This window comes from Gadus morhua, chromosome 16, assembly GCF_902167405.1.
Source record: "Gadus morhua chromosome 16, gadMor3.0, whole genome shotgun sequence".
NCBI lineage: Eukaryota > Metazoa > Chordata > Actinopteri > Gadiformes > Gadidae > Gadus > Gadus morhua.
This window is the reverse complement of record NC_044063.1, coordinates 20,999,880-21,025,947: the sequence shown is the minus strand read 5'-3', so window position 1 is coordinate 21,025,947 and position 26,068 is coordinate 20,999,880. Positions and strand designations below refer to the sequence as shown.

Genomic DNA, 26,068 nt, shown 5'->3' with positions numbered 1-26,068 from the left:
CAATTATATAAGTAGAGCTTTTAATGTTATGCTTCTCCAAAGCATACAAGTGGGTGAGTTGCATGTTATCCACCCATCTGTCAACAAGTTTGCGTAGTTATTGAACAGTTCTACACAGTCCTACACACAGTTGATCTCTGCATGCTGTTCACCAACCAGGATTGTTCCTACTCCAGCTGGTCCACGCCGGAAGTGCAACACGTTGTTGTTGTGTTGTCATTGACAACGTTTTTGACGACGTTGTTGACGATGTTGTTGACGACGTTGTTGTCGACGTTGCATTCCAGTTATCATCATGTGCATGCACTCGGCCCTGATCGGGGGCCAGCAGCAGGCCACCTTCCTGCTGAAGGCCCTGGAGCTGGGGCTGACCCAGGGCCAGTACGTGTTCCTGCCCTACGACGCGCTGCTCTACAGCCTGCCCTACGGCAACGTCTCCTACGCCCCGCTGAGGAACAGCAGCCGGCTGCGGCAGGCCTACGACGCCGTGCTCACCGTCACCGTGGAGTCGGGGGACCTGTCCTTCTACCAGGCCCTGGACGCGGCCACATGGAGCGGGGGGCTGCCCGCCAACCTGGAGCCCCTGCAGGTGGGCTCGGGGGGTTTGTGTTGGGAGGGCGTATGCTGGAGGCGTTGCACTCAGAGCTGAGTCTCTGGGTGGTTTGTTGCAGTGGTCCCTCTGATGGGCTCAGGGGGATCCAGTTTTGATGGACCTCATAGGAGTGACGTCAAGCAGTCTTGTTTTTGTAATACTTGTATTCCTTGAACACCAGCATCAAGTAAATTCATTATTTTACAGTTTCATTAATTCGTTCCTTTAATGAGTTAAATTAATTTGTTTGCTAAATTGGGTTGATTTGTGTTCACGTTATTTATATACACTCTGAGAGTTCATAAAAAAATTCTGATATGAATTGTGTCCACTCAGATGATATCATTGCTTTTATTACGGATTCACAGATGCACATTAAACCTCTCCTTTCAGCATTCCCTCACTGTGTATGTATGTGTGTGTGTGTGTGTGTGTGTGTGTGTGTGTGTGTGTGTGTGTGTGTGTGTGTGTGTGTGTGTGTGTGTGTGTGTGTGTGTGTGTGTGTGCCTGTGTTTCTGTGCCTGTGTGTGTGTGTGTGTGTGTGTGTGTGTGTGTGTGTGTGTGTGTGTGTGTGTGTGTGTGTGTGTGTGTGTGTGTGTGTGTGTGTGTGTGCGTGTGTGTGTGTGTGTGTGTGTTTGTGTGTGTGTGTGTGTGTGTGTGTGTCTGTGTGTGTGTGTGTTTGTGTGTGTGTGTGTGTGTGTGTGTGTGTGTGTGCATGTGCGCATGTTCGCGCCTGTGTGGAATATAAAATATATGGAAAAACATACCATAACATACTCCATCCACCTGGACTATAACAAACATCCCGGGTGCCCCCTGCTTACCTCCTCCAGGTCCACCCTCTGTTTGGCACCATCTACAACAGCATCTACCTGTTGGCCAAGTCCATCCACAGTGCCAGGCAGACTGGCACCTGGTTGTCAGGGTCCAACCTGGCCTACCTAACCAGGAACCGCACCTTTGACGGCTTCAACCAGAAGGTCAGGGTGAGCGCCGATGGGATGGTCACCACCAACTACGTCATCCTGGACATGGACGGCGTGGGCAGCCAGCTGTACTCCACCTACACACTGGATCCTGCCTCCGGGAACGTTCGCTTTGCTGGGAGGAACATTAATTTCCCTGGGGGATCCGCGCCGGCCTCCGATTCTCTGTGCTGGTTCGACAAAACTGTCACCTGTACTGGAGGTAGAGGACTTGGAGTCTCTCTCTCTCTCTGTGTTTATCTCTGTCTCCCTCTGTCTCTGTGGCTCTATGTCTGTCTCTCTGTCTGTCTCTCTGCCTCTCTCTCTCTCTCCCTCTGTCTCTGTGGCTCTATGTCTGTCTGTCTGTCAGTGTCTCGCTCTCTCTCTCTGGCTCTATGTCTGTCTATCCCCCACTGTCTCTCTCTTTCTCTGTCTGTCTGTCTGTCTGTCTGTCTGTCTGTCTGTCTGTCTGTCTGTCTGTCTGTCTGTCTGTCTCTCTCTCTCTCTCTCTCTCTCTCTCTCTCTCTCTCTCTCTCTCTCTCTCTCTCTCTCTCTCTCTCTCTCTCTCTCTCTCTCCTGCTCTATGTGGCTGCATCAATGGTGACATCCATAAAAAGTAATCTTATCTTTCTTCTTTTTTTCCCAGGCGTGGAGATCATCTATATAGTGGTGATATTTGTTGTCATCGCAATTCTGGCTATAGTGGGGATCGCTCTTACTCTGTTTATCAGGTACAGCATACAATCACACCAGGCTCTTCTTGGTCCTTTGACCTTATACTTTCAAAGGATTTGCCACCTTGTTCGGGGTCGGAGCAGCGAAGCTGCTTGGTCCCCTATTGTTTCTGTAACGTTGTTTTTTCTCTCAAATTCTGTAAATGTCATACTGCAGCCTGTAAATCGAAAACTCTTGAAATTTCCAGGTATGGTTAGCAATAACCCCCACTAACCATAAACCCAAATTTGTGGTTCTGCACCCAAAGGTGGCGCTATGGTAAAAAATCATGAATTAGGCTTATTTCTCCTCATCAGATTGACCTGGACTCAAAATTCTTTCAGAATATTAATCTCTAGAATCAGACGCATTTATTAAAACCGGGGTATTGTGCCCTAAAAATGTTTACTTTTCCCACAATTTCATATTAAAGCTAAACATGATAAAAACATTCACAGGCTACAAAAATAATCAGAAATTCATCAACATCGCTACATAAAATCTTTAGACCAAGCCTCACAAATATCATCGAACAGAATTTGTTTTATTTAGTTCCATTTCAGAAATATTGGCCAATAAAGTTGGAGCAGTTAGCCCATTTTTCTTATATGACCATTTTGTTATTGTTTAAAAAAAATACGACTATTATTAGGTGGATACCAATACCCCCCATTACCCATAAACCCAAAATGGTACTGCACCCAAAGATGGCGCTATTTATTTTATTAATTATGAACTAGCCTTATTTCTCCTTACCAGATTGACCTGGACTCAAAATTCTTTCATCATATTAATCTCTAAAATCAGATGCATCTTTTTCACCCTGGTCTTCTATAAAAATGTTTACTTTCCCACAATTTCATAGAAAAGCCAAACGTCCACAGTCTCAACCCATTTTGCCTCTATGACCTTTTTGTTATTGTATAACTACCATATGGCTATTATTATGTGGATACCATTAACAGTGCAAATTTTCTGTGCTCTTTTAAGAAAGCCCTTAATTCTCTTGTGAAATGTGTGCTTGGAGATTTATTGATGTTGTGTGCTTATCAAAAGACATTTTCAACATGTAAATGAGGCTTCATGCAGTTCAGGAATGTCAGTGGCTCAACAGGATAATGCCGTGTACTGGTGATGTCCTTAGGTTGTCCTTAGCTTGAGAGTTCGAATCCTGATTAGAGTATTATGAACAAGCTGAACATGACATTCTTTCATTGCCACTCTTTTAAGAAACACAATATTGAACAGCACATGAAATTCATCAGGCAATCAACATTCCGACTCATTCGTTTCCAAGAATCTGAGTGCCAAGACACAGTATGGCATTAGGGCAAATTCTAATAATTATCGCTGTCATATTTATACTTCTTCCGTTTGTGTTCTCGACTACAAAGGTTTAATTACCCCAGAATTTCAAAGATTTTTCAGGTATATGCTTTTAAGAAACCCCTTAATTCACTTGAGAAATGTGTGCTTGGAGGTTTCTGGATGTTGTATGGTTATCAATAGACATTTAAGCATGTCAATGAGGCTGCATTTCAGGTTTATCATTGGCTCAATGGGATAATGCCCGGGTGATCCTTAGGTTGAGAGTACGAATCCCGATTATAGCATGCTGAACATGACATTTGGCCATTGCTTTGCAGCTCACCTAAAAGCCGAGGCACAGTATTGCATTAAGTGGAACATCTTCATCAACATCTTTCCTACATTATTATTTGTCCCATTTATATATCTTCCATTAGTGTGTTCTTTACTTTTAATTTTGCTCGGACCCCGTTAATCACCGCTTGCGGTTATTTTTATTTCTTGTTTTTAGTATATGGTTGTATTTCTTGCACTAACTTCCCTGATCTGTGATGTGAGTGCAGGAGGAGAATCCAGCAGATCCAGCTGTTCAAGGGGCCCAATCGCATTCTTCTCACGCTCGAGGACCTGACCTTTATCGACCCCCAGCTCAGCAAGAGGGTAAGACCCGTCAAACCCTGCCCTACAGGACAGCTGGCTCTGGATCCATGTCATGAATTCATTACATGAATCCACATGCAATGGATTCATGCAATGAATTCACTATGATCATCTATGATGGTTATAGTAGACCAGTGACCACGGAAAAAAACAAATTTTCCCCTTCAAAATGATGACGATGAAGGAATGACTTCGGCTGAGTTGTGTGACCGGATGTATGATCTGATGTGTGTACAGAAAATCACCCTGGAGGATTTGAGTGAGTCCAAGAGTGCGATAGAGGACAAGAGCACCAGGTCAAATGAGCGATCGCACTCGGTCAACAGCATCCGGACCACCACTCACGAGACAACCAACGTAGCCGTGTATGAGGTACGCTTCATTTAACACACAAAGAAGAAAACGGTGTACTTTTTTTGTCATAAATGTTGATGTTATTATTTTTTCAGGGAGACTGGGTGTGGCTTAAGAAATTTGAAGATGGCCAATTTAAAGAGGTGAAACAGAGCGCGACTAAGATATTCACAAAGGTAGGTTGAATCACAATGCTTCTACCTTCTCTGTATGCTCTTACCTTCTGTTTGGATTATACTTTTAGAAACCATTGCGTGGATTACAGCTGCAGTAAAGGCCTCCTCTCCCTCGAGGATGATATATATAAATGTATATAAATGTAAATACATGTTCCCGTCTACATTAACAGTAAGTGTTCTTAGCAGTGGGAATCAAAAACCTAACCCTTATAGTGTGAGCCTGATACACCAAGCAAACGTCAAACAAATAGCGGCAACAAAGGTTGAGTGTTGCGTTGCCTCCCATCGCCTGTGTCTTGGCCACAAAGTTGGACTTGTACACCGCAAAGACCACAGCAAACGGAAAACTAGCATGTCGGTTCTGTGTCTGCTGGGGGATAAAACCTCTCCGTACAGCGAGTAGCAGCAGTCCGTATTCATTACTTACCGGTATAAAGGGAAACCGGACTTACGACTGCGGATATTCAAACTATTGTTGTGATACAAACGTGAAACAGAGTACAGTTGGTCTCCCATTTTCACACCACTCTCGCTCATCACTTAGATGCTTTTATAAAATAGATATTTCTAATGGCCATGTGGTTGTGAACATAATTGTGTATTGGATTGATCAGATGAGTTGAAATGGCAAAATTAGAGCAACATTTTGTGTGTGTCCTCTTCAACCATTTGCTTGCGTGGCCCCTTGACGAAAATCGTTTGCTGCTTTGCTCACTTCCGTCTCTCCTCATTTGCTGTTTTGCTTAAGCTGAACAGCCTATCAGAGTGATTTCTCATTAATGACCTCCGTTGCAGATTCAGCAAAAAAATTAAATTTCAGTAAAATCACAGAAAAACACAGAAAATCTCAGACAGCCCAAATCCAGCGCCACAGATGCTAGCTGACGGCTCAGCGTTGGCCGACGACCCGGGGGTCACTACCTTTAGACAGGACCATATGTTAACCACAGGCAAGGCTCCTCATCCATCTTTGTTGTGGCCTCCTCAGATGAAGGACCTGAGGAACGAGAACGTGAACCCTTTCCTGGGCTTCTTCTGCGACTGCTCCATGTTCGCCGTGGTAACGGAGCACTGCTCCCGCGGCAGCCTGCAGGACCTGCTGGGGAACGACGACGTCAAGCTGGACTGGATGTTCAAGTCCTCGCTGCTCCTCGACCTCATTAAGGTGAACCCAAGGGATTTTTTCTTTCTGCTATGGTTCTGCCAGAAAGCAATCTGTCCAAACCCACTTTGTAGAGATACGTCTTTAGGCAGCAGCAAGGGGTTGAGGAAGGATGCCTACAGGCAGCCTTTGATTGTGGGGTTCGAACCAAGAACCTTTCGGCCAGAAGATCTGGCCCAATATGTATGGCATGTTCTTACCCTAAAAGGGGTCTATGATGAGGTTTCAGCCCTCTACGTCATTTAAATCAAAACCTTGCTCAGTATTGTTGGTGTTGCTCGTCTCCAGGGTATGAAGTACCTGCACCACAAAGACTTCCCCCATGGCAGACTGAAGTCTCGGAACTGTGTGGTGGACGGACGCTTTGTTCTGAAGATTACCGACTACGGCTTTAATGAACTGCTGGAGTCCCAGAAGAGTCCCAAAGAACAATGGACACCTGAAGGTAGTCTTTGTAATATATATCGCTTTCATAGCAGAATAATTATTCTTCTCTTTCTCCAGTTGTACATTATGGTGAGAAATAAATAAATAGGATGCATGTTGCTTGAACTTTTCTCAGTCGATTTTTGGATATAATAATACAGTGTTGTCAATACATTTGACAATATCTATATTTTTAAGTGACTGAAAGATTCCAATACTATCCAGTTAATTTCAGTTTAGCCTTATTTCTATTTTCAATGGAAAATGACATTATACCCAAAATATGTATGACTATTATTATTGGTTTATTACTACAATACAATGTCTATAAATAAAAAAAATCAATGACGTGGTTCACACAATGAAATGCTCACGTCGGAAATGGATTTGCTACCCACTTTGATCCATACCAAACAAGATGGCCGCCCTCCCTGCCCCCTCTCTCTCAGAGTTATTCTGGACAGCCCCAGAGTTCCTCAGGGACCCCGAAAGCTCACGCAGAGGGACCTTCAAGGGGGACGTGTACAGCTTCGCCATTATACTACAAGAGGTGGTGGTCCGAGGACTCCCCTACTGCATGCTGGGGCTCCCTCCAGAGGGTGTGTATCAAGGACTATGATGACTGACATATGTGATGCAACGCTACACACAGGCCACAGCTGCAGGCTACAGTATATAGTACTGCTCATGCCTCTTCCTCTTGGAGTTGGATGTGGTCTAATAGGATGTAATCTCTTGTGCCGTTCCACATTTCTTAAATTCCAAAGTGAGTTATGGTGTTGACAAACCAGCAGTTAACTTAAGTCTCAAGAACTGCAACATCTCTGCTGAAACGCAGGTTTATGCAGCTTTGGATTGGTGTCAGTTGATATGTAATGACATCCGTTGGGATTGCTTGCTGCTGTCCATGAGGGTTTTACTTATTGGTCAGCCATTAACAATAAACAATATATAATAATGTTAGACCTGCCTAAGGGGAACCATATAAATATAAATAAAAATATATTTATATGTCAACAAATGAAGATAATATCCACAGTTACGGTGCAGATAACACACTACAGCATGGGCTGCACGGGTTTGGGAGCTGGGGGGGAAAACTGCTGTCACCCGCACCAACCAATCACAGCACACCTCCTGCTGCAACTCACCAGCCAAGACAAGCTCACACAGGAGGGACAGAAACTCAGCCCAACATAAATCCTACAGACCACCTAAGGGGTAATATACAGTGAGCTGGTCGTTATTTAAGCAATACCACTCCAGAAGGAGCGTTGTTACACTGGATATCAGCCCGGTGGTGCTCCGCACGCAGGTACCAGGCCCCAGGCCCCAGGCCGAGTGCTGAGGATAACAACCCACAAACTCTAATGTGAAACTGCCTTTATAAAAAAGGTTCCACAACTGGACAGGGACTGGACTGTTGCCAAACAACCCATCATTTTCTTGCACCCTAGCTTGCTACTTTACGCAGGTCCACACATTACCGCAGGCGGTACCGCAGTAAGTTGTTTACAGGTTGTGTAACTTCTTTTAGTTGGTGAATGGTCCTTAGAAAGCACCTGTAGAGCAGAGTGATATAAAGCCCCAACCTTGGTTACTCTCTATGCATCATCACTCATGGAATGCCACATGTCCAAAGAAATTACTTTGTCAGCTCTAACCTTTGCGTAAAGTGAAATAAACCTCCTCTGTCGCCCCATGCTACCGCCCAGAGATCATCCGTAAGGTGAAGAAGCCCCCGCCCATGTGCCGGCCCACCGTGGCCCCGGACCAGGCCCCCCTGGAGTGCATCCAGCTGATGAAGCAGTGCTGGAGCGAGATGCCCGACCGCAGGCCCGCCTTCGAAGAGATCTTCAACCAGGTGAGCGCATGCTGGCCACTTAATGTAAGAAGTGGGCTGTGAACCAGCTAGCTCATTTGTTATCAATAAAAGAGGGATTTTGTTGATAACATTATCGAAATCATAACGCTCAGCATTTACGAGAGCTAGGTCCAGGTTGTTTTGAGATAGGAGCCAGTTGAAGGGTTACACGTTGGGTCTGGAAAGAGATTGGGCCCAATGCAGGTGCTGCTGGGCCTCCTCACACTAACATGAGGGCTGCTTCATTTATATGTGTCACCTGATAAGGTACGGATGGGTACACTGGCTCATCTAAATAAAACCCATAAAGATTCCTGTGACTAATACGCCGAGGCACACCTGGGCTGACCCGATTTGGAATCTGGGGAAACAGTCGCTCTGTCCCACTGCTTTAGGAACAACAAGAAAAACAGATGTTCCTGCAATGTAATCTTGGATGCAGCAGTCTTTCTTGCAAGTTCTTTCAACATCCAGATCCTACTGAACCTTATTGAGTCGTAAGGTGCTTCTTTAAAGCACTGTGTAATGGATAAATACGTTACTTTTCGATCATTGGGTTCTGTGTGTGTGTGTGTGTGTGTGAGTGTGTGTGTGTGTGTGTGGGGGTGTGTGTGTGTGTGTGTGTGTGTGTGTGTGTGTGTGTGTGTGTGTGTGTGTATGTGTGTGTGTGTGTGTGTGTGTGTGTGTGTGCTTGTGTGTGTTATCCTCGGCCTTCAGTTCAAAATCATCAACAAGGGCAAGAAGACGAACATCATCGACTCCATGCTGCGGATGCTGGAGCAGTACTCCTCCAACCTGGAGGACCTGATCAGGGAGAGGACCGAGGAGCTGGAGGTGGAGAAGCAGAGGACCGAGAAGCTGCTGTCTGAGATGCTCCCGCCGTCAGTCAACACACACACACACGCACACACGCACGCAAGCACGCACACGTACACAAACCCACGCAAACAGGAGCAGGAGGCCATGCATGCACACACACCCACACACACACACACACACACACACACACACTTACACGCATCGACACACACACACCCACAGACACACACCCACAGACACACACACACACACACACACACAGACACATAAAAACACTCACCCACACATACTGATTAACCATAATGATACCAGTGTGATACTAATGTTTCTAACGTTACAGTAATGTTTTATTTATGCTATACTTACCACACTAATACCCATGTAATACTGATATCTCTAATGTTATCCTAATGTTATACTTACCACACTAATACCAGTGTGATACTGTTGTTTCTAATGTTATACTTATCACACTAATACCAGTGGGTTACTGATGTTTCTAATTTTATACTTACCACACTAATACCAGTGTAATACTGATGTATCTAATGTTATGCTTACCACACTAATACTGATGTATCTAATGTTATGCTTACCACACTAATACCAGTTTGATACTGATGTCTCTAATGTTATACTTACCACACTAATACCAGTTTGATACTGATGACTCTAATGTTATACTTACCAGACTAATACCAGTGTGATACTAGTCTCGCAAAGCCAGACCAAACTACAGCAAGTAGAAGTAGTGTAATACTGATGTTTCTAACGCTATCCTGTCCCTCCGTCAGCTCGGTGGCGGAGGCGCTGAAGACGGGCACCACGGTGGAGCCCGAGTACTTTGACCAGGTCACCATCTACTTCAGCGACATCGTGGGCTTCACCACCATCTCGTCGCTCAGCGATCCCATCGAGGTGGTGGACCTGCTCAATGACCTCTACACGCTGTTCGATGCCGTGCTCTCCAACCACGACGTCTACAAGGTCAGAGCTCGGCCGCCGGCCCGTGGTTGACTGACAGTTTGATCGTTGGTTCGGAGTAACTGAACACAGGTGTGGTTGGTGACCTTAATGATGGGCCCTGGCATGCCCACATACCATCGTTAACTTCATGAGCCACACCTGTTGCCCCCCTTCTACTGTTACACCTCTGTGATAAAGGTCGATAGGGGGTTTCCCTGAAGAGTCGCGAGTTGGGCTTGTTCACACTACCTCCGTCCGTCGGCGGATTGCAATGGGGCGCTCGCGAAATGCATTGTGGGTCCGTCCGTCCATTAGGCTCCGTGGCCTGCGTCAAAAAGTTGAGAAATGTTCAACTTTTCAGGCTGCGCCGGATCCGTCGGCAAATCAGATCGCGTTTATGCAAAATGTGGAATGAGCATTGTTTTTAGTCACCTGTTGTTTGTGTCATCTTTTGTATTCATATCCACACATCGGCTTTGTAGCAGGGAGCGATTTGATTGGCTGCAGTATGCGTCTACAGAGACTAGTCCCCTATACGTCAGACACGCGCAGTCTGCCGACGGACGCATGTAGTGTGAACAAGGCGTTAGAGTTGTAATTGTTTAGCTGCCATGTAATATGACATTTGATCCATAATGCTCACAGAAAACTGCTCTTGACGAGACTAAAGTCTGCCTTGCAATGCAACTAGGATTTCAAATTCTGGTATTGAATAATTGTATCAGCTAACCTATCTATGAGAGAGTTTCATTAAGGTGCTATTAGGATGTAACTACAAACTTTTGAGGAAATTGTGATGAATATTGTAACCATCTCAAGTTCTTGATAGCACAGTGTTTTCAACATTTGATCGGCCCTGCTCCCACGTGGTGATCCGTCTACCAGGTGGAGACGATCGGAGACGCCTATATGGTGTCCTCGGGTCTGCCCAAGAGGAACGGCAACAAGCACGCCGCGGAGATCGCCAACATGTCTCTGAACATCCTCAGCTCAGTGGGAAGCTTCAAGATGCGGCACATGCCTGACGTTCCTGTCCGCATTCGCATAGGAATCCATTCAGGTTGGCACGCAGGCTAACTCCCTCCTCCTTCTCAATCCTTCTCCTCTTCCTTCTCCTCCTCCCCATCCTTATTCTCATCCTCCCTCTCCTACATTTGGTGTTTAGAAGTTCTCCTTAATAATATGAACAGAACAACTCAAACTCTTGAATTCCTCTCATGTAAAGAGCCCAAACGGCACTCATCTATGTGAGCCAATCGCAGAGCTTGGCGTGAATGGGAGTCTCATATCTACCATAGACATAAAGCCATTGTCACTGGAGATAGTGGAGGTGCCGGAGCAGTGCATGTGTTAACGGTACTGGTGTGTGTGTGTGTGTGTGTGTGTGTGTGTGTGTGTGTGTGTGTGTGTGTGTGTGTGTGTGTGTGTGTGTGTGTGTGTGTGTGTGTGTGTGTGTGTGTGTGTGTGTGTGTGTGTGTGTGTGTGTGTGTGTGTCCCAAGGCTCCTGTGTGGCGGGCGTTGTGGGCCTCACCATGCCTCGGTACTGCCTTTTCGGAGACACTGTGAACACTGCGTCTCGTATGGAATCCACTGGGCTGCGTGGGTGCCTTTCCAAGCCTTCTCTCGTATTGCCTCTCCTCCCTTACAATACATTTCCCTTTATTTGTGTTTCTGTCCCCCACCTTCCATCCGTCTTTGGTTTGAGTCTTCTAAAATGTTGTGTTGTTTCCTCTCTTTCCCCACCACAGCTTATAGAATCCACGTGAACATTAGTACGGTGAACATCCTAAATTCCCTCAATGAGGGTTATAAGATCGACCTCCGAGGCAAGACGGAGCTGAAGGTGAACCCCGCCACTCATCTCCTCCTAAAGTTGAGAGAAATAATCCCCTGGATAAATCTTCATACACAGGTTTTCATATGCTATGCTTTTTACCTTTACCAGGGTAAAGGCATCGAAGAGACATACTGGTTGGTTGGGAAGGCAAACTTTGCAAAGCCTTTGCCAAAACCTCCAGACATCAATCCAGGGTAAGACCCAGAATGCATGATTGTTCCTTGTTATGCGTGGAAGGAACAAAAGGACCGAGATTATGTTCAACAAGGAACAATAAGGACCGAAATTATGTGCAACAAATTGCATTAAAATGACCCAATACATTATTTAAAATGTGAGTGATCTCCTCTGAGCTATCTTCTCTTGCAGCTATTTTAGTTCTCTGGTGACATTACTGCATTTTAAAATAAAATCAACGGTTATTTGTAGTTGGACAATCGTTTTCTCGGGTTATACTGCATTTCTGTTTATTTTGAGTGAGTCTAAAATAACTAACTACAATGCAATCTCTAACTCATGACACCCGTGGGTTCAGGGAAGACAATCATGGACTGAAACCTGAGGAAATAGCTGCGTACAGGAAAAAGAAAGCAGAGAAAAAGGCTTGAGCCACGTATAACCAAAACGGCAGGTAGTGACTACGTCTGGAGCAGCCGGTGGTGGTGGTGGAACAGTCGCTGTGGTTGCTGTGGTTTTCATATGTGGCTTGTGGCGTTGTGGCTTCATACCTCATCTGGCTTTAATGAACTCAAACACACACACACACACACACACACACACACACACACACACACACACACACACGCACACACACACACACACACACACACACACACACACAAACAAACACCAAGGTGTATGTGTATGCTCACCAAATTGCACACACGTAAACACCTGCATGCACAAACACAGAGGCTTGCATGCTCACTGATCTGCATGCGCGTATACACCTAAGCACGCACACACGCACACAGAGCAAGTGCTCAAGATAATTGCCTCTTGATCTCGTCTCGTTAATCTCTCGATCTTATCAGCTTCTGCCTCTTTTAAACCAGATTGGGTAAAAAGCTTTTCTTTTCATTAAGTTCATTAACACTCTCTAGCTAGTTGACTTTAAAAATGACCACCTTTCATTTGGCCTGCATGTCCTCTGTGATTATTTTCCAACCGGCGGCCTTTGAGCCTACATGGCTTACTGTGTTTTGTGTAACCTCTGCATGCAGGAAAATGGTGTTTCTGTGTCTTTGAAAGAGTTTTCCTCAAGAAAACGCCAAGCGGGATGAGTTCTAACATTCCGTCTGTGCTTCCCAGGGACAACTGGCAGCAGATGGTGACGGAGGAGATAAAGACGATCTTTCGCAAGGCCAAGAGGGAGGACAAGCTAAAGACCTGACCGGGAGCAGCAGAGCAAGGAATAGGAAGAAACAAAAAGGAGAAGATGGACCCACGGCGAGAGAGAGAGAGAGAGAGAGAGAGAGAGAGAGAGAGAGAGAGAGAGAGAGAGAGAGAGAGAGAGAGAGAGAGAGAGAGAGAGAGAGAGAGCGAGAGAGCGAGAGAGAGAGAGAGAGAGAGAGAGAGAGAGAGAGAGAGAGACAGACACTGGGACTACGGGAAGAGGCCCCGCAGAGGACATGCTATCCAAGCCCAGCCTGCTCACCCTGGCTTAGCATGGACTTCTTTAATAGGATTTTATTTTGTGTGGCTAATCTGCTGCCCGCTAGCACAGCACAATGAGACAGCACTAATGTAATGAGGCTCACTGCGTTAGCCGCCCACGGAGCCCCAGAGAAAGCCCGAGCGCTCTTCTCTCTCTGTGAAGAACGAACTCTTATGCTCCTCCCTGCAAGTATTTGACCACTGCGTGGTCACCTGAGTCCCAGTAATCAGAGAGCCCGGCCCAGGACGTCACACCATACGCCTCACATGTTAAATAATCTTTAATTTGCATGTAAGTTGGTCTTAGATGTTCCCAGGGTTGTCATTGGACGGAGCGATGTGGTGATGGATAAGGCACTAGTTAGGTATTTAATTTGTGTGGCAATGAGCTTCATGCACATTTAGTCTTCTTGGATAGGAGGATAAGTCTTCTTCTGTATATGACAAACAAACCTCTATTGGTATTGTTTATAAAATAATAGACAGAAGAGGGCAGGGTTGGTAATAATTTGTATGGACCCAATAGTTGTTACACTGATAACTTTATTTTTCCAATTGTTTGAAGACAGGTGAATGACAGGTGAGGGTTGAACAAATATTTCTCTTCTTTTATTCTGCAGCCAGTAAGAATATTCTACAGAAATATATATATTTTTTAAATCATTATAAATAATGAATCCAACTAGCATAGGTTAGTAAATAAATTCCCCAATAAACTACTTGATACAGCTTTTCATGTCTGCACTCATAGTACAAGGCGCAATCTATTGTCACGCTGCAGCTTCTTGCTTTAGGCCACCATTTAGGGAACGTGAGTGTTTCTGCTTGCAACTGTTGAAGGAAAAATTAAAGACTGAAATGTTCACCTGTTATATTAAAGTGTCAATATTTAATTCAAATTAAAGAAAGTTATAATTTTAATAGTTGTAATTTTTGATTGTTTAGGTATATTTAAAATGTGCATTTTCATTAGAAGTCTAGCGGTTCCATTACACATTTTAATAGGTAGCCTACTCAACAACTTAGCGTGCTGTGGGAAATGCCCCTTGGACACGTATATAATTGATGGACTGTAGCATTTTCCTATTTGTTAACTTGTTCATTATTGTGTATTTGTTAACGACAAGCAAACTGTTAAGAAGTGTATATTGGGTATAACAATACTATATAACAAATAAATTTCTACCGTGGTGGCGTTCATCATTTGATGGTGTATTGCTTCGTCATGCCAGAAGAGGGCGCAAGGGAATGCTTCTCTTATTAGAAAAGGAGTTACGAGGTGACACCGGAGATCCCTTCCCTCCAAATGCCATCGATCTCTGTTCCTCTGTGTGTCTGAAGGGTCTGCTATGTTACAAAAAGACGAGGGTGGTTATTATGTTGGTGTGGCAAATTGGCCACGGCCTACTTTTGCTAACACAAAAATTCCCCCATTTTGTTTTATCCCAACATGTCAGATATGAGAGAAATGTTTATCTGCCAGTGGACTGGAAAGATTGTTATCTTTTGCATGCTCTGATGTTGACTATGCAGAGAGGCCTTTGTCAAGAAACTGCCCCGTGGTGCTGTAGCTTGGATGAAACAAGTTTGACTGATTGGACCCATACATTTTGGCCTACATTTTGTTGTATTTTTTTATTGTAAAAATGACAACGGTGAAAAAGATACTTAACAAATTATCAAATCATCCAACAGGTTTGGGAGGGCACATTGAGTAGCCTAATAATAATCTTACTAATAGATAATACATAACAGTATGGTTGGCATGTTTGCATAGTTTAAACACGGCTCAATTGCATGCACAACTACTGCAAAGGAGCAATTCAGTGCAGATCACAGATTAACAGAGGATTCTCTTTCTAGGATATTTGCTTATGTGCATATCCCTTTTTCCTTTAAACGTTAAAGATAATCCAAGAAAAACTGAGATCACAGCCTAACCAGTACTGTTCAATACCAGGGTGTATGGAGGAAACAATGGTGTTGTAAGTATAGAGCGATCACACTTAATATAAGCACGCTGTCTGTCATGCCAATTGCCATTGGTAGGTGCAAGTTTCAGATCAGAACCTGGAGGGTGACACAATGTTGTTGAAACGTAGACCTAGCACATATGAAAGAGTAACCAGTAGGTACGGTTCATTCATCCTACAACACACACGCACACGGTTCCCTGGGGGTAGTGTTTGGATTGGGGTACCACTGGAATGTGCTCTTGAGGTAACAGCAAAAACCTGCCTGCCAGGATTAGACCTACAAAATAAACACCGCAGACCACAGATGCCAAAAAAATCGCACAAAGCCCTCCAGGCGTGGATTATAGCTCGTCCCGCATCTTGTCCCCGTTGGGCTTCACCATGCGGCCGATGTACATGATGGCGCCGCTCTTGTTGTCCTTAACCAGGAAGATGAAGGGGTGGTCCACGTAGAACAGCCGCGGGTTCCTCAGCTTCTCGCTGCCGAAGATGCTGGTGTCGAAGGGGTTCCCCAGCGTGTCCAGCTCCAGCGCCGACGCATGGAACACGTTGGACAGGTACAGGTTCTTCTTGCCCGTGATGTTAGACAGGTCCGCTTTGGCCTTGTCCACCGCCTCGGTCAGCCCCAGAGTTGCGAGATGTTTCTAGAAAGGAGAAAGGGGAATTGTTGACGATAAACCAAAACATCTTTTGGCCCTTGACTGAATTGAACACTTTCTTGAACACTTTCTTGACATACCATCACACCTTTCCCTTTTCTTCCTCTCTTTAAATAGATTTTTAGATTTGTGTGGACATACCTGCAGGTTGTGGCTGACTTCCATGCTGACTTTAGGCATGGAGACGGCCACGGCCCTCTTCTCCATCTTGCCGACCCAGGTGTCCACCTGCTCCCGGGTCAGCAGCTTCTCCAGGCGCTCCAGGGGCTCCAGGTAATAGGGCATGATGAGGATCATGGAGGCCTGGTTCTTGCCCAGGGGCATGTTCAGCGCAAACAGCCGGTTCTCCGTGTCCTCGTGGAAGTCATACAGACCTGTGGAGCGGAGAGGGGGTCATTCAGGTGATACTGGCATGAGTCCAAAACCCCATGGAGGTGTGTTCAGCCAGGCATCCAAGAATAGGTGTGGGATTAATTGTGCTGAGATGCATGCAGAGATGAAGGTTGAACGGCAGGGAGAGCGCTACCTGTGCGATGCATCATGGGAATTCCGACGGTGAAGGAACGCGTAACCATGAAACTACGGCTGTCCACCATCGACTCATGGAACATCTCGTCCCAGTGAGCTATGAGAAACAATAACAATATGTGTACTTTTAAACATTTGGACAAAAAAAAGAGTGCACAATGCCTTGGTCGACAATGCTGACCAAACAGTATATACAGTATGCTTTCGAAAACATGACGTTAGTTTTAATGGCAATGGATGAATGGTTTGTTTCCTTACGTTTGAAGAACATGGCGTTGATGAGCATGGCTCCGTCCGCGTTGGGCACGTCTTTGGTGACCTCGGGCAGTTTGCCGTTGGTGGAGGCGGCGGCCCACTCGTTGATGGAGTTCACCGCGCTCTTCTTGTCCTTCAGGTTGATCTTGGAGTGGTCGTAGTTGTAGCGCTTCTTGCTGTCTTTCACAAAGGCGTCGGCAAAGCTGACGGAGCTGGGGCCGTACAGGCGGTTGCTGATTTTCCAGGTGGTGTTTCGTGTCTTGGCATCGCTCACCTTAAACGTTCAACACACCACACCCCACACACACAGACATACACATGCACAAATGATGAATGTGTGCAATAGCAATTAGATAAGTCATGCCATGTTAACACATTTCTTAACTAATAAAAATGAAGGAAAATGTAATACTGATCAAATCAGATTGTTTTGATGCATGATAAATGGTTTGAATGAAACAATTGACTGATACTGATCAGCTTCCATTTAAGTCAGTGCCTGTCCCCTATTGGCTGGTTCGTACCTCTGACATCAGCTCGGAGAGGCCTGCATGCAGGTGCTCGTCCTTCAGGGCGTCGGCCCTCAGGACGGTCTTGACCTGGGAGGCGGTGGCTGCCTTGCCCCCCAGGGCCAGCACCCCCAGGGATGAGGCAACCACCACGGGGGACACCAGGATGTTGTCCCCGGTGCCCTTGTCCAGGGCCATGTTGTGGTAGAGACTACACAGACCAAGAAAGAAGCAAAAACATAGGCTGTTATTGTTTGATGTTTCAACAGTTTTAAGCAAAAGGTTGAAAATAAGTTTCATTGTTTCATTTCATTGATCCGGATTTCAATCATGTATTTTATAATCAACCAATTCATATTCTAATGACAGCCGAATAGGAAGTATGGATGAATGGATGGCTCAATCAATGACGATAACTAAGCATGAGTGTGGGACTGCAGTGTAGAATCCTGTTAGATTACAGCATCCCACCTGAAGGCGAGGTCGGCGCTGTTGTCAGCCAGCAGGGTGGCGTGGCTGCTCAGCTTCCTGCCGTCTGCAGAGGCCAGTGGGGCCAGAAGGCACAGGGCTAGAACGCTCGTCATCCACATCCTGTCGGGCTCTGAATGTAGCTACACGGACCTGGAAGAGCAAGGGGAAGGTGAAACACAATGGGATGCAACTGAGGGCTCCACGTGTGTGTGTATGTGTGTGTGTGTGTGTGTGTGTGTGTGTGTGTGTGTGTGTGTGTGTGTGTGTGTGTGTGTGTGTGTGTGTGTGTGTGTGTGTGTGTGTGTGTGTGTTAATGCATACGTGCATGCCTGCGCGTGTGTGTGTGTGTGTGTGTGTGTGTGTGTGTGTGTGTGTGTGTGTGTGTGTGTTCGGTGTTTCTGTGTGAGGGCATACTTGCATGCGCATACTTGCATGCGTGTGTGTGTGTGTGTGTGTGTGTGTGTGTGTGTGTGTGTGTGTGTGTGTGTGTGTGTGTGTGTGTGTGTGTGTGTGTGTGTGTGTGTGTGTGTGTGTGTGTGTGTGTGTGTGTGTGTGGATCATAAAGCAATGCAGTGGGAAAAGAGATATTTTTCCGATTGCACTGCCTTTTTTCTTTTTTCTTTTTTTGAGCAAACTCAAGACAAGAGCTCAGAAGCACCACCCCCACACTCTGTGGACAGGCTGAGCTCCCACAGTGGAAGTTTCCATTGGTTCCAGGCAGGACTACTTGCCACGCAAGCAGCCAGCCGGAGGTTCAGCATGCTGCAGAGTTAACCTTCACTCACTAGGGGGTGCATTGGTGAAACATGGTACCTGTCTGTTCACTATTCATTGAGTCAAGACCCAAAGCAAGGTGAAAAGATGAATATATTTTGGATGAGTATTATATTCCTGGGATCCTCCCTGTGGCTGTTTCCTTTGCGATCTCATTTGATTACCCAGCAGCAGAGCATGTTTTGACAAGTTTAATCTCTGTTCCCCCCCCCAACTATTGAAAGATTCCTAACTCATCGCCTGAAGTTACATTCAAACAGAAGCGCTGTTGTGTCTTTGATCATCTTTTAGGCGGTGCCTTTGTTTCCCCTCACATCTAGTCCTATGGTTTGTGTGGGTTACTGAACCCCATTCTTTAGTCTTTATTTCTGGTATTGCAGCAGGAATAACATTGGGTTTCTATACCTTGCAAAGTTTTCATATTGATGTCTGTGATTTTCATTCTGAAAGACAAGAGGTGCATATAGTAATCTCCGAAAAGCAGGCAGTACAACATTATTCAGGCTTATACGGAGTAATAGATTTGGTATTCAGTTCTGCTATTTTTCATTTAAAGTTTTTTTTTTACCATATGTGACACAGTTCATGTTACTTCAACTACAGCTCTGAGAGTTTTACTCATCATGCATGATTGCATAATCCTGCAGAAGCAACCGTTTTTCATTGGCTAGCAGACAAAAAAAAACAACGTTCATCCTATCAGAGACGCCACAGTGGTGCAGCTTCCACATTCCAGGACTAGGACTTGAGTTTAACCCTTCCTCTGCCCCAAGCTAAATATTTAGGTTATTTATTGGTTTATCTGGTTCCATCTTTCCATGATAGTACTGTAATTATGCATGCATTCAATTATGTTAAACGTAACATCAAACAGGCAAAGAGATGGCATTATCATGAAAGAAGGTGTCCAGAAACCACTCAAATCTCTTTCTTCAAACTCTTTTCTATTCGACGAAAGTATTTTCTGTACTTTATGTTCGCTCTGAATTTGGAATGTTTATAAAAAAAAAAAAGACTTTTGAGAACTTTAAAACATGGGAGAAAAAATCAAACCAAGCCTTTTCAAAGATAATTCCCCTCCTATGTTAACGCTGTAAAGCATGGTCAGGTTTTAGATTCTTACCTGATACAGAACTGCAGGGTTCTTCTCTGGGCTGTGTTTGTGCAGGGTTTGAGTAACGGTTTGAGCTCGATTCCTCCTTTTATACCCTGTTAGAGAAACTTCTAGAAGTGGGACTGGGTTATTCAAATGAGGTCATATTTCCCCCGGAAGCCGTGATCTGGGATGTCCCACCCCTCCCACTTTTGTCCGGAGGCAGGGATCACTGAGATTTGGTTGCAACTGCTCTGAGATCAGTTTAGCAAACTTTCCTGCAGTGGTTTGAATAGGATAAAGAACAGGATAGAATCTGATCTATTGTCTGTCAAAGTGGTACCAGTGAAAACCGACACCCTCTGCTATAAGATGATATTGCTGTTAGCTGGCTCAACACAACACATCGATTGCATCACATACAACATGTGTTTCCCCTATAACTTAATTCATTTTAGACACTAAACCTTTGCATGAGTTGATAATACAGTGAACATATGCTCGGAATTATCTCTACAGAAAAAACAGCACTCTTAACCCACACACAACACACAGAGTTTTGATCGTCCAAATGGACAGTAAGGCCACAGAAGTAGATTTTATTCGAGGATAGGTCGTGGTGCTATTGAGGTCAGACGTAGTCTGGAGAACCTTCTACTAGATCATAGAGCTGTTAGCTGACTCAACACAACACCCGTCGTGCATCACATTGCACATTAATTATTTGCTTAAAAAATAAAAACATTTGTAGACCATATGTTGGTGTTCATGAGGGAGCACGTGAAGATAGTCAGATATAGTCTGGGAAACGCTGTTGGGGCCCATGCCCTACCCCCTCTCTCCATCTCCTCCCACCCCCCTCCCCCCCAACTCCTCCTCCTCCCACCCCCTCCCTCCATCTCCTCCCTCGCCCCTCCCCCCTTCCTCCCTCACCTCCTCCCCCTCCCCCCTGGTTGCCACGTCTTCACAGCTGATTACAGGGTGGGCAGGAACGGGGGACGGGGTGGGGGGGAGGGGGGGTGGGTGGGTGGGGGTGTTGGTTTGTTAGGAGAACAGAAGGGACCAGTGCTGTAAAGTCCTCGCCATCAAGCAAAGTGTTTCCAGAACATTCTGCAACTTTCCCCAGTCTTCCTGTCGGTGTATCTATCTATGGAGTAATAAAGAAAATACCAAGAACTATGATGCAATAAGTAATCAAACGGTTGTGTCTTTACTTACCATAAGGATATTTTATGCATCGTAATGTTCGGGGAAAACCGTGGCTTGGGACTAGAAGTGTGTGTAGGATGGGAGGAGGTGAAGGCAGGGGTGACCCTAGGGGGTCCAGGGGTCCAGGGGTGATGGACATGGTCCTCGTTTCCTCCTCATTCCTCTCCCCTCAGGCTTTCAGGTGCCAAAAGGCGCCAGAAGCCACAGTAAACAACGCCATTCCTCAACACCTGCGCAGCAAAGGTCGCGTCAGGGACAGACAGGCATAGCGCTATCACACCCTCACAGAACGGAGAACCCACCTCTTGATGTTTTCTCATGCAAACCGTGCTCAAGGAAAACCTTCCTTCTATTACTAACAATTCAGACCTGCTTAAGTCTGTTCCAAAATGTTGGATCACTTGCAACCAGATCATGTCGGACTAGGGTTCTATAATGATGAAACCTTCTGTGAAAAAAACTGAGCATATTTTCATGTTTCTTCCAAGTATTCTTCATGTTGAAACGGGTAAAGATCAGATCAGTTTGAATCAATGTATTCTCCATCCCTTAAAGTGCCTTGGATGATGCAACTATTTCCCTGTTTGACTGAAGTATGGGCATGAAGAGAGCACAGGGTTCGACAGCTGTCCGTCAGCAGCATCTGTATTGGTTAAACAAGTGACGCTGCCCCTCTCTGACACCCTGCTGATCAAGGGCTTTACCAACAGCTCCTCCCCTCCAGCTTATCTGATCATTCCAGTCATGGGGGGCTTTACCCCTGATTCACTCTCCAGATGGGCCGCACTGATCTCTTTGCTAACCTCAGTGATAGTACATCGTAATAATTACTCTACGTACCATTTGAGGTTTTTTTATTGAGGAATTTAAGGCAAAGGCATAGCAACATTGTAGCGACCCAAACTGGACAAAAACTGCAAGCCACTCAAATGTCTTTCATTTATTTCTGTTAACAACATTTTATGTTTTCTTAACATTTAATATGCGCATATTCATTCCTAGAGACTCCGCAAACATGCTTCCGAATAAATAAAGCCGTCCATTTCTGACATATTGTGAAGAGATGAGACATGGTTGTTGTGTCTCCTTGCTCTGCTTTGGCTTTGTAGCGTCATGTGACTGTGCGTCACATGATGGACAGACACAAGGCCTCCTTTGAGCTGGAGCAAGGCCTGCTGCCAAGAACAGTGATGATGTAAGGACTGATCCATGTTTCAGCTCTCTGCTATGTGATGATGTGAGGACTGATCCATGTTTCAGCTCTCTGCTATGTGATGATGTAAGGACTGATCCATGTTTCAGCTCTCTGCTATGTGACGCAACTCTATGCAGGATTGGGTCTTTGAAACACAGTGATGGACAACAGCTTGATTGAATTTCCCCACACGGACCTAAACTTAAACTGGCCAAATGTAACTTAATCTTTACAGAATCACAAGTTATAAAGCAGATTGACTGAGAAGGCTGTCAAATGATGTTAAAATCAAGCAATCAGATACAAGGAACACACTTAATCTAGATTTATATAAAACGATATTGTTTTATATTAAAGTAGATATAAATATAATTTATATATTAGTTTATATTGAGTTATGTTAAACTTAAACTAGAAACAACAAGAAAATGTAACACATCCATTTTCTCAGTATATTCGAGAGAAATACTTTTGAGATAAGCGTTTTAGTTGAAGGTTGAACTTACTTTGGAAAATATATTGAACTCAATTTCGTCAACTTAATGTTATGAAATAAGTGATTTTTACAGTTGGGACATTCAGAAACAGTAAGTCTTTTGAAGACCGACCACCAAAGTATTTAATGGTGAGGTTCAATACTTTAATTGTACAATACAATACCTTCTTCCCATGGCACTGCCGTTTCTTCATAATGCAATTAAATCCTTTAAATTAGGGCATACACGTTTTTATTTCTTTAATTGAGGTGACATCGGGTCAGACATATCCATCGGTACCTCATTACCAGTTAATTTGTCTTAATTTTGCAGACTCATTAAACTTTGACATGATACAAAAGTTAGTTCCAGACTCTTTATTGGACAGGAAGTTCCAGGATGTTTTTATCTATACGGCTCTGGATTATGTAGGGTTATACAAATTATTATTATTATTATTCAAAAAAAGGGTTTAAAAGGGGATCTAAACTTTTAAGAATGGATGTCGGCATTGGAAACCAACGACTTGATTTGAAAAGCAAGCAGCAAGTGATTTCCTCAAGAGAAAATGTGATTGTCAATGGGGATTTGTGTAACGTATTGTGTAGTTTGTGTAGTAATTACAAAGCATGGCCAGTAGATGGAGTTCGAATCAAGAAATATTTCCTGGTGGCTGAATATCTTTTTTTAAATGTTGTGTAATCAAAAAGCATGATAGCCAGTTGTCATAGTTTATTGTACTAAAGATAATAGGGAATACTATTTCCATGCTTACATAAAAAAATGAATTCCTTAATATCTGCGGTAACATTTGGAAAGGTCATTTTTGTTCCCTTCAGTGTTGAAGCCTTACTCATCCTGAATAGAGGATGAGACTGAATAGTGAATCCTATTGCTGTGCATGTGTTCCTCAGTGGGCTTTCACAATGAGCCAATGCCACTAAAGCTGTTTATCCACATTTGTTTAGGAAGCCCTCATTAATAACCGTAAGGTTGCTAGTTCGATCCTCAGCTCCTCCTAGCTGAGTGCTGATGTGTCCCTGAGCGAGACACTTAACCCTAACTGCTCCTGACGAGCTGGCTGTCTCCTTGCATGGTTGACTCTGCCGTCGGTGTGTCAATGCGTGTATTAACCGATGTAAGTCGCTTTGGATAAAAGCGTCTTCTAAGTGCCCTAATTGTAATTGTAATGGGTGTTTAGACAGCAACACAACCTGTCTGTGTGAAGACAAACTTCCTCCCCATTCCATTTCCCCAGGCCTGGCTGCTGCCGTGGTAACCCCCCGCACAGCGGATCCTCCTGCGCCCACTCAGAGACCACCTCCCACAGCGCAGACCCCCGCCAACCGCCCCGCGCCGCCTTTCAACCTGCGGATGCTGGTTGGCATTTACATTCAATCAGGTGTGGAGACTGGGTTACAAACTCAGCTTAGTTAAAGACTAAGCTGAGCAGCTGGAGCTGTGAGCTGGTGTCTTCCTGAGGAGTGAAGGGTGCAGGGGGGAGAGGGGGGAGGGTAGGGAGGAGAGGGGGGAGAGGGGGGAGGAGAGGGGGGAGGGTAGGGAGGAGAGTAGGGAGGAGAGGGAGGAGAGGGAGGAGAGGGGGAAGAGGGGGGAGAGGGGGGAGAGTAGGGAGCAGAGTGGACAGGGAGGAGAGGCAGGAGCAAAGGGAGGGGTTGAAGACAGGGAGGGTGGAGGGAGCAGGGAGGGTCACAGGGAGGGGGTTAAGATGGGGAGGAGTGTAGCGAGGGGTGAGGACAGGGAGGGTTTGGGGGGGGGGGGGTTAAGATAGGGAGGTTTGAGGGGGCAGGGGGCACAGGGAGGGTCTCCACCCAAGTGTAAATGCCACCGGAAATCCCCCGGATACAAACATCCCCCCTGTAGAGACTCATCAAGGGCGGGCGTGTGTGTGTGGTGTGTGTGTGTGTGTGTGTGTGTGTGAGAGAGAGAGAGAGAGAGAGAGAGAGAGAGAGAGAGAGAGAGAGAGAGAGAGAGAGAGAGAGAGAGAGAGAGAGAGAGAGAGAGAGAGAGAGAGAGAGAGAGAGAGAGAGAGAGAGAGAGAGAGAGTGCGTGTGTTTATTCAGTCATATGTGATATTGTGTTGTTGTGATTTAAGTGTTATTATTTTTAGCTTTAATCTGAATTTCAAACAGGGTTTTAGTCTGCAGCCCCCTCCCCCCAACCCCACACACAATCAAAGGCACACATACATGCACGCACACACACAAACACACACACACACACACACACACACACACACACACACACACACACACACACACACACACACACACACACACACACAAACATACACACACACACACACACACACACACACACACACACACACACACACACACACACACACACACACACAAAGGCAGCACACAGACAAACAGAAACACACACACACAGAAACACATTCACACAATCAGGAGTTTCAATCCATCCCATATCTAACATCGACCACTAGATAATGATTGTGATCGCCTTGTTCTTAAACAGACAACACACAAATGTGAATTGCTATCCATGTACACACTTCCTCTGCCTCATGAATATGTTATGGATCTTAGCATCCATATAGCATACAAAGCGGCTCGTGCTACATGGTGCTACAGAGGATTATCTAAAGCCAGAGGAGAGCTAACACGGAGACCAGACACGGAACCACTCTGGACTGGCGTCAAGGTGACCTTACCTTCAAGGACACATCCTGGTAAAGATGACTTATCATCTGAGCAATAATAGGGACCTACTTGCCGACTATTATTGATTAAATTATAGTTCATCCAATCTCTTTTTTTTTTAATATATTCTGGGAATCTGGATTGCTCATCCACGCATGACTAAGCAAGCAAATACGAATTCCCATAATACCCCAACAAATACTAGTGATAAATTAAACAGTAACATCTGCATGGCAAATGAGTGATGACATGTGATGACATATGATTTTATTTTATTTGGTTATTACCAAATAAAATACAGATATGTATTTTTTTATGTATATATTTCTACAGATATATCTACAGACGTGTGTGTATGTGTGTGTGTGTGTGTGTGTGTGTGTGTGTGTGTGTGTGTGTGTGTGTGTGTGTGTGTGTGTGTGTGTGTGTGTGTGTGTGTGCGTGTGTGGGTGGGTGGGTGGGTGGGTGGTTGGGTGTGTGCGTGTGTGATGCGTGTGTGGAGGGGGCGTGGGCGTGAGCTGGGGCGGGGCATGTGTGTATATGTGGGTGTATGTGAGTGTGTTTGTGGGTGTGTGTGTGAGTGCATTGTATATTTCTCCTTAATAAGTTCGATATCAATTAAGGGATTTAACTTTGGCCAAATGTTTGCTTTGTGACGCTCTCGGCGTGCATAATCGGGCCCGGCAGGGACAGATAAAAGCGGCAGATAAAACACTGGACTCCGCCCCCTCGGC

General features: G+C 45.1%; 2 protein-coding genes across 4 annotated transcripts in view; one reads left to right on the top strand and one right to left on the bottom strand.

Moving 5' to 3' along the window:
* Positions 1-14,705, top strand: part of gucy2f (guanylate cyclase 2F, retinal) — a 17,211-nt gene extending 2,506 nt beyond the window's left edge. Inside the window, exons 3-20 of one of the 2 annotated variants that reach the window (XM_030381548.1) lie at positions 288-589; positions 1,426-1,780; positions 2,204-2,288; positions 4,143-4,239; positions 4,477-4,611; positions 4,689-4,769; positions 5,761-5,937; positions 6,223-6,379; positions 6,810-6,959; positions 8,076-8,224; positions 8,942-9,105; positions 9,838-10,030; positions 10,895-11,069; positions 11,510-11,608; positions 11,758-11,852; positions 11,955-12,040; positions 12,382-12,477; positions 13,158-14,705. In XM_030381548.1, the coding sequence (XP_030237408.1) occupies positions 288-589; positions 1,426-1,780; positions 2,204-2,288; positions 4,143-4,239; positions 4,477-4,611; positions 4,689-4,769; positions 5,761-5,937; positions 6,223-6,379; positions 6,810-6,959; positions 8,076-8,224; positions 8,942-9,105; positions 9,838-10,030; positions 10,895-11,069; positions 11,510-11,608; positions 11,758-11,852; positions 11,955-12,040; positions 12,382-12,454 (2,573 nt within the window). In that variant the 3' untranslated portion in view covers positions 12,455-12,477; positions 13,158-14,705. The remainder of the gene's footprint in view (positions 1-287; positions 590-1,425; positions 1,781-2,203; positions 2,289-4,142; positions 4,240-4,476; positions 4,612-4,688; positions 4,770-5,760; positions 5,938-6,222; positions 6,380-6,809; positions 6,960-8,075; positions 8,225-8,941; positions 9,106-9,837; positions 10,031-10,894; positions 11,070-11,509; positions 11,609-11,757; positions 11,853-11,954; positions 12,041-12,381; positions 12,478-13,157) is intronic. The other variant, XM_030381547.1, reaches the window with a different exon arrangement.
* A 412-nt stretch (positions 14,706-15,117) lies between these two features.
* On the bottom strand, positions 15,118-19,918 carry serpinh1b (serpin peptidase inhibitor, clade H (heat shock protein 47), member 1b). Of its 2 annotated transcripts, XM_030381549.1 has the most exons (8): positions 19,798-19,900; positions 19,080-19,117; positions 17,901-18,050; positions 17,445-17,640; positions 16,924-17,194; positions 16,664-16,762; positions 16,279-16,511; positions 15,118-16,122 (listed from the first exon to the last, which is right to left on the bottom strand). In XM_030381549.1, the coding sequence occupies exons 3-8, from the start codon at positions 18,017-18,019 to the stop codon at positions 15,820-15,822; spliced, it is 1,221 nt and encodes a 406-aa protein (XP_030237409.1). In that variant the 5' UTR covers positions 18,020-18,050; positions 19,080-19,117; positions 19,798-19,900; the 3' UTR covers positions 15,118-15,819. The 2 variants fall into 2 exon arrangements, with proteins under 2 accessions (XP_030237409.1, XP_030237410.1); XM_030381550.1 differs by lacking the exon at positions 19,080-19,117 and having other exon boundaries at positions 15,820-16,122; positions 19,798-19,918.
* Between the last annotated feature and the right edge of the window lie 6,150 nt (positions 19,919-26,068).

Bases quoted from the DNA above. Each gene is read 5' to 3' on its own strand.
- serpinh1b (XM_030381550.1), bottom strand. From the start codon at position 18,019: ATGTGGATGACGAGCGTTCTAGCCCTGTGCCTTCTGGCCCCACTGGCC. The intron at 17,195-17,444 runs GTACGAACCAGC...TGAACGTTTAAG, and splicing joins TCTCCGAGCTGATGTCAGAG to GTGAGCGATGCCAAGACACG. The intron at 16,512-16,663 runs GTAGCGCTCTCC...TCCGCTCCACAG, and splicing joins TCCCATGATGCATCGCACAG to GTCTGTATGACTTCCACGAG.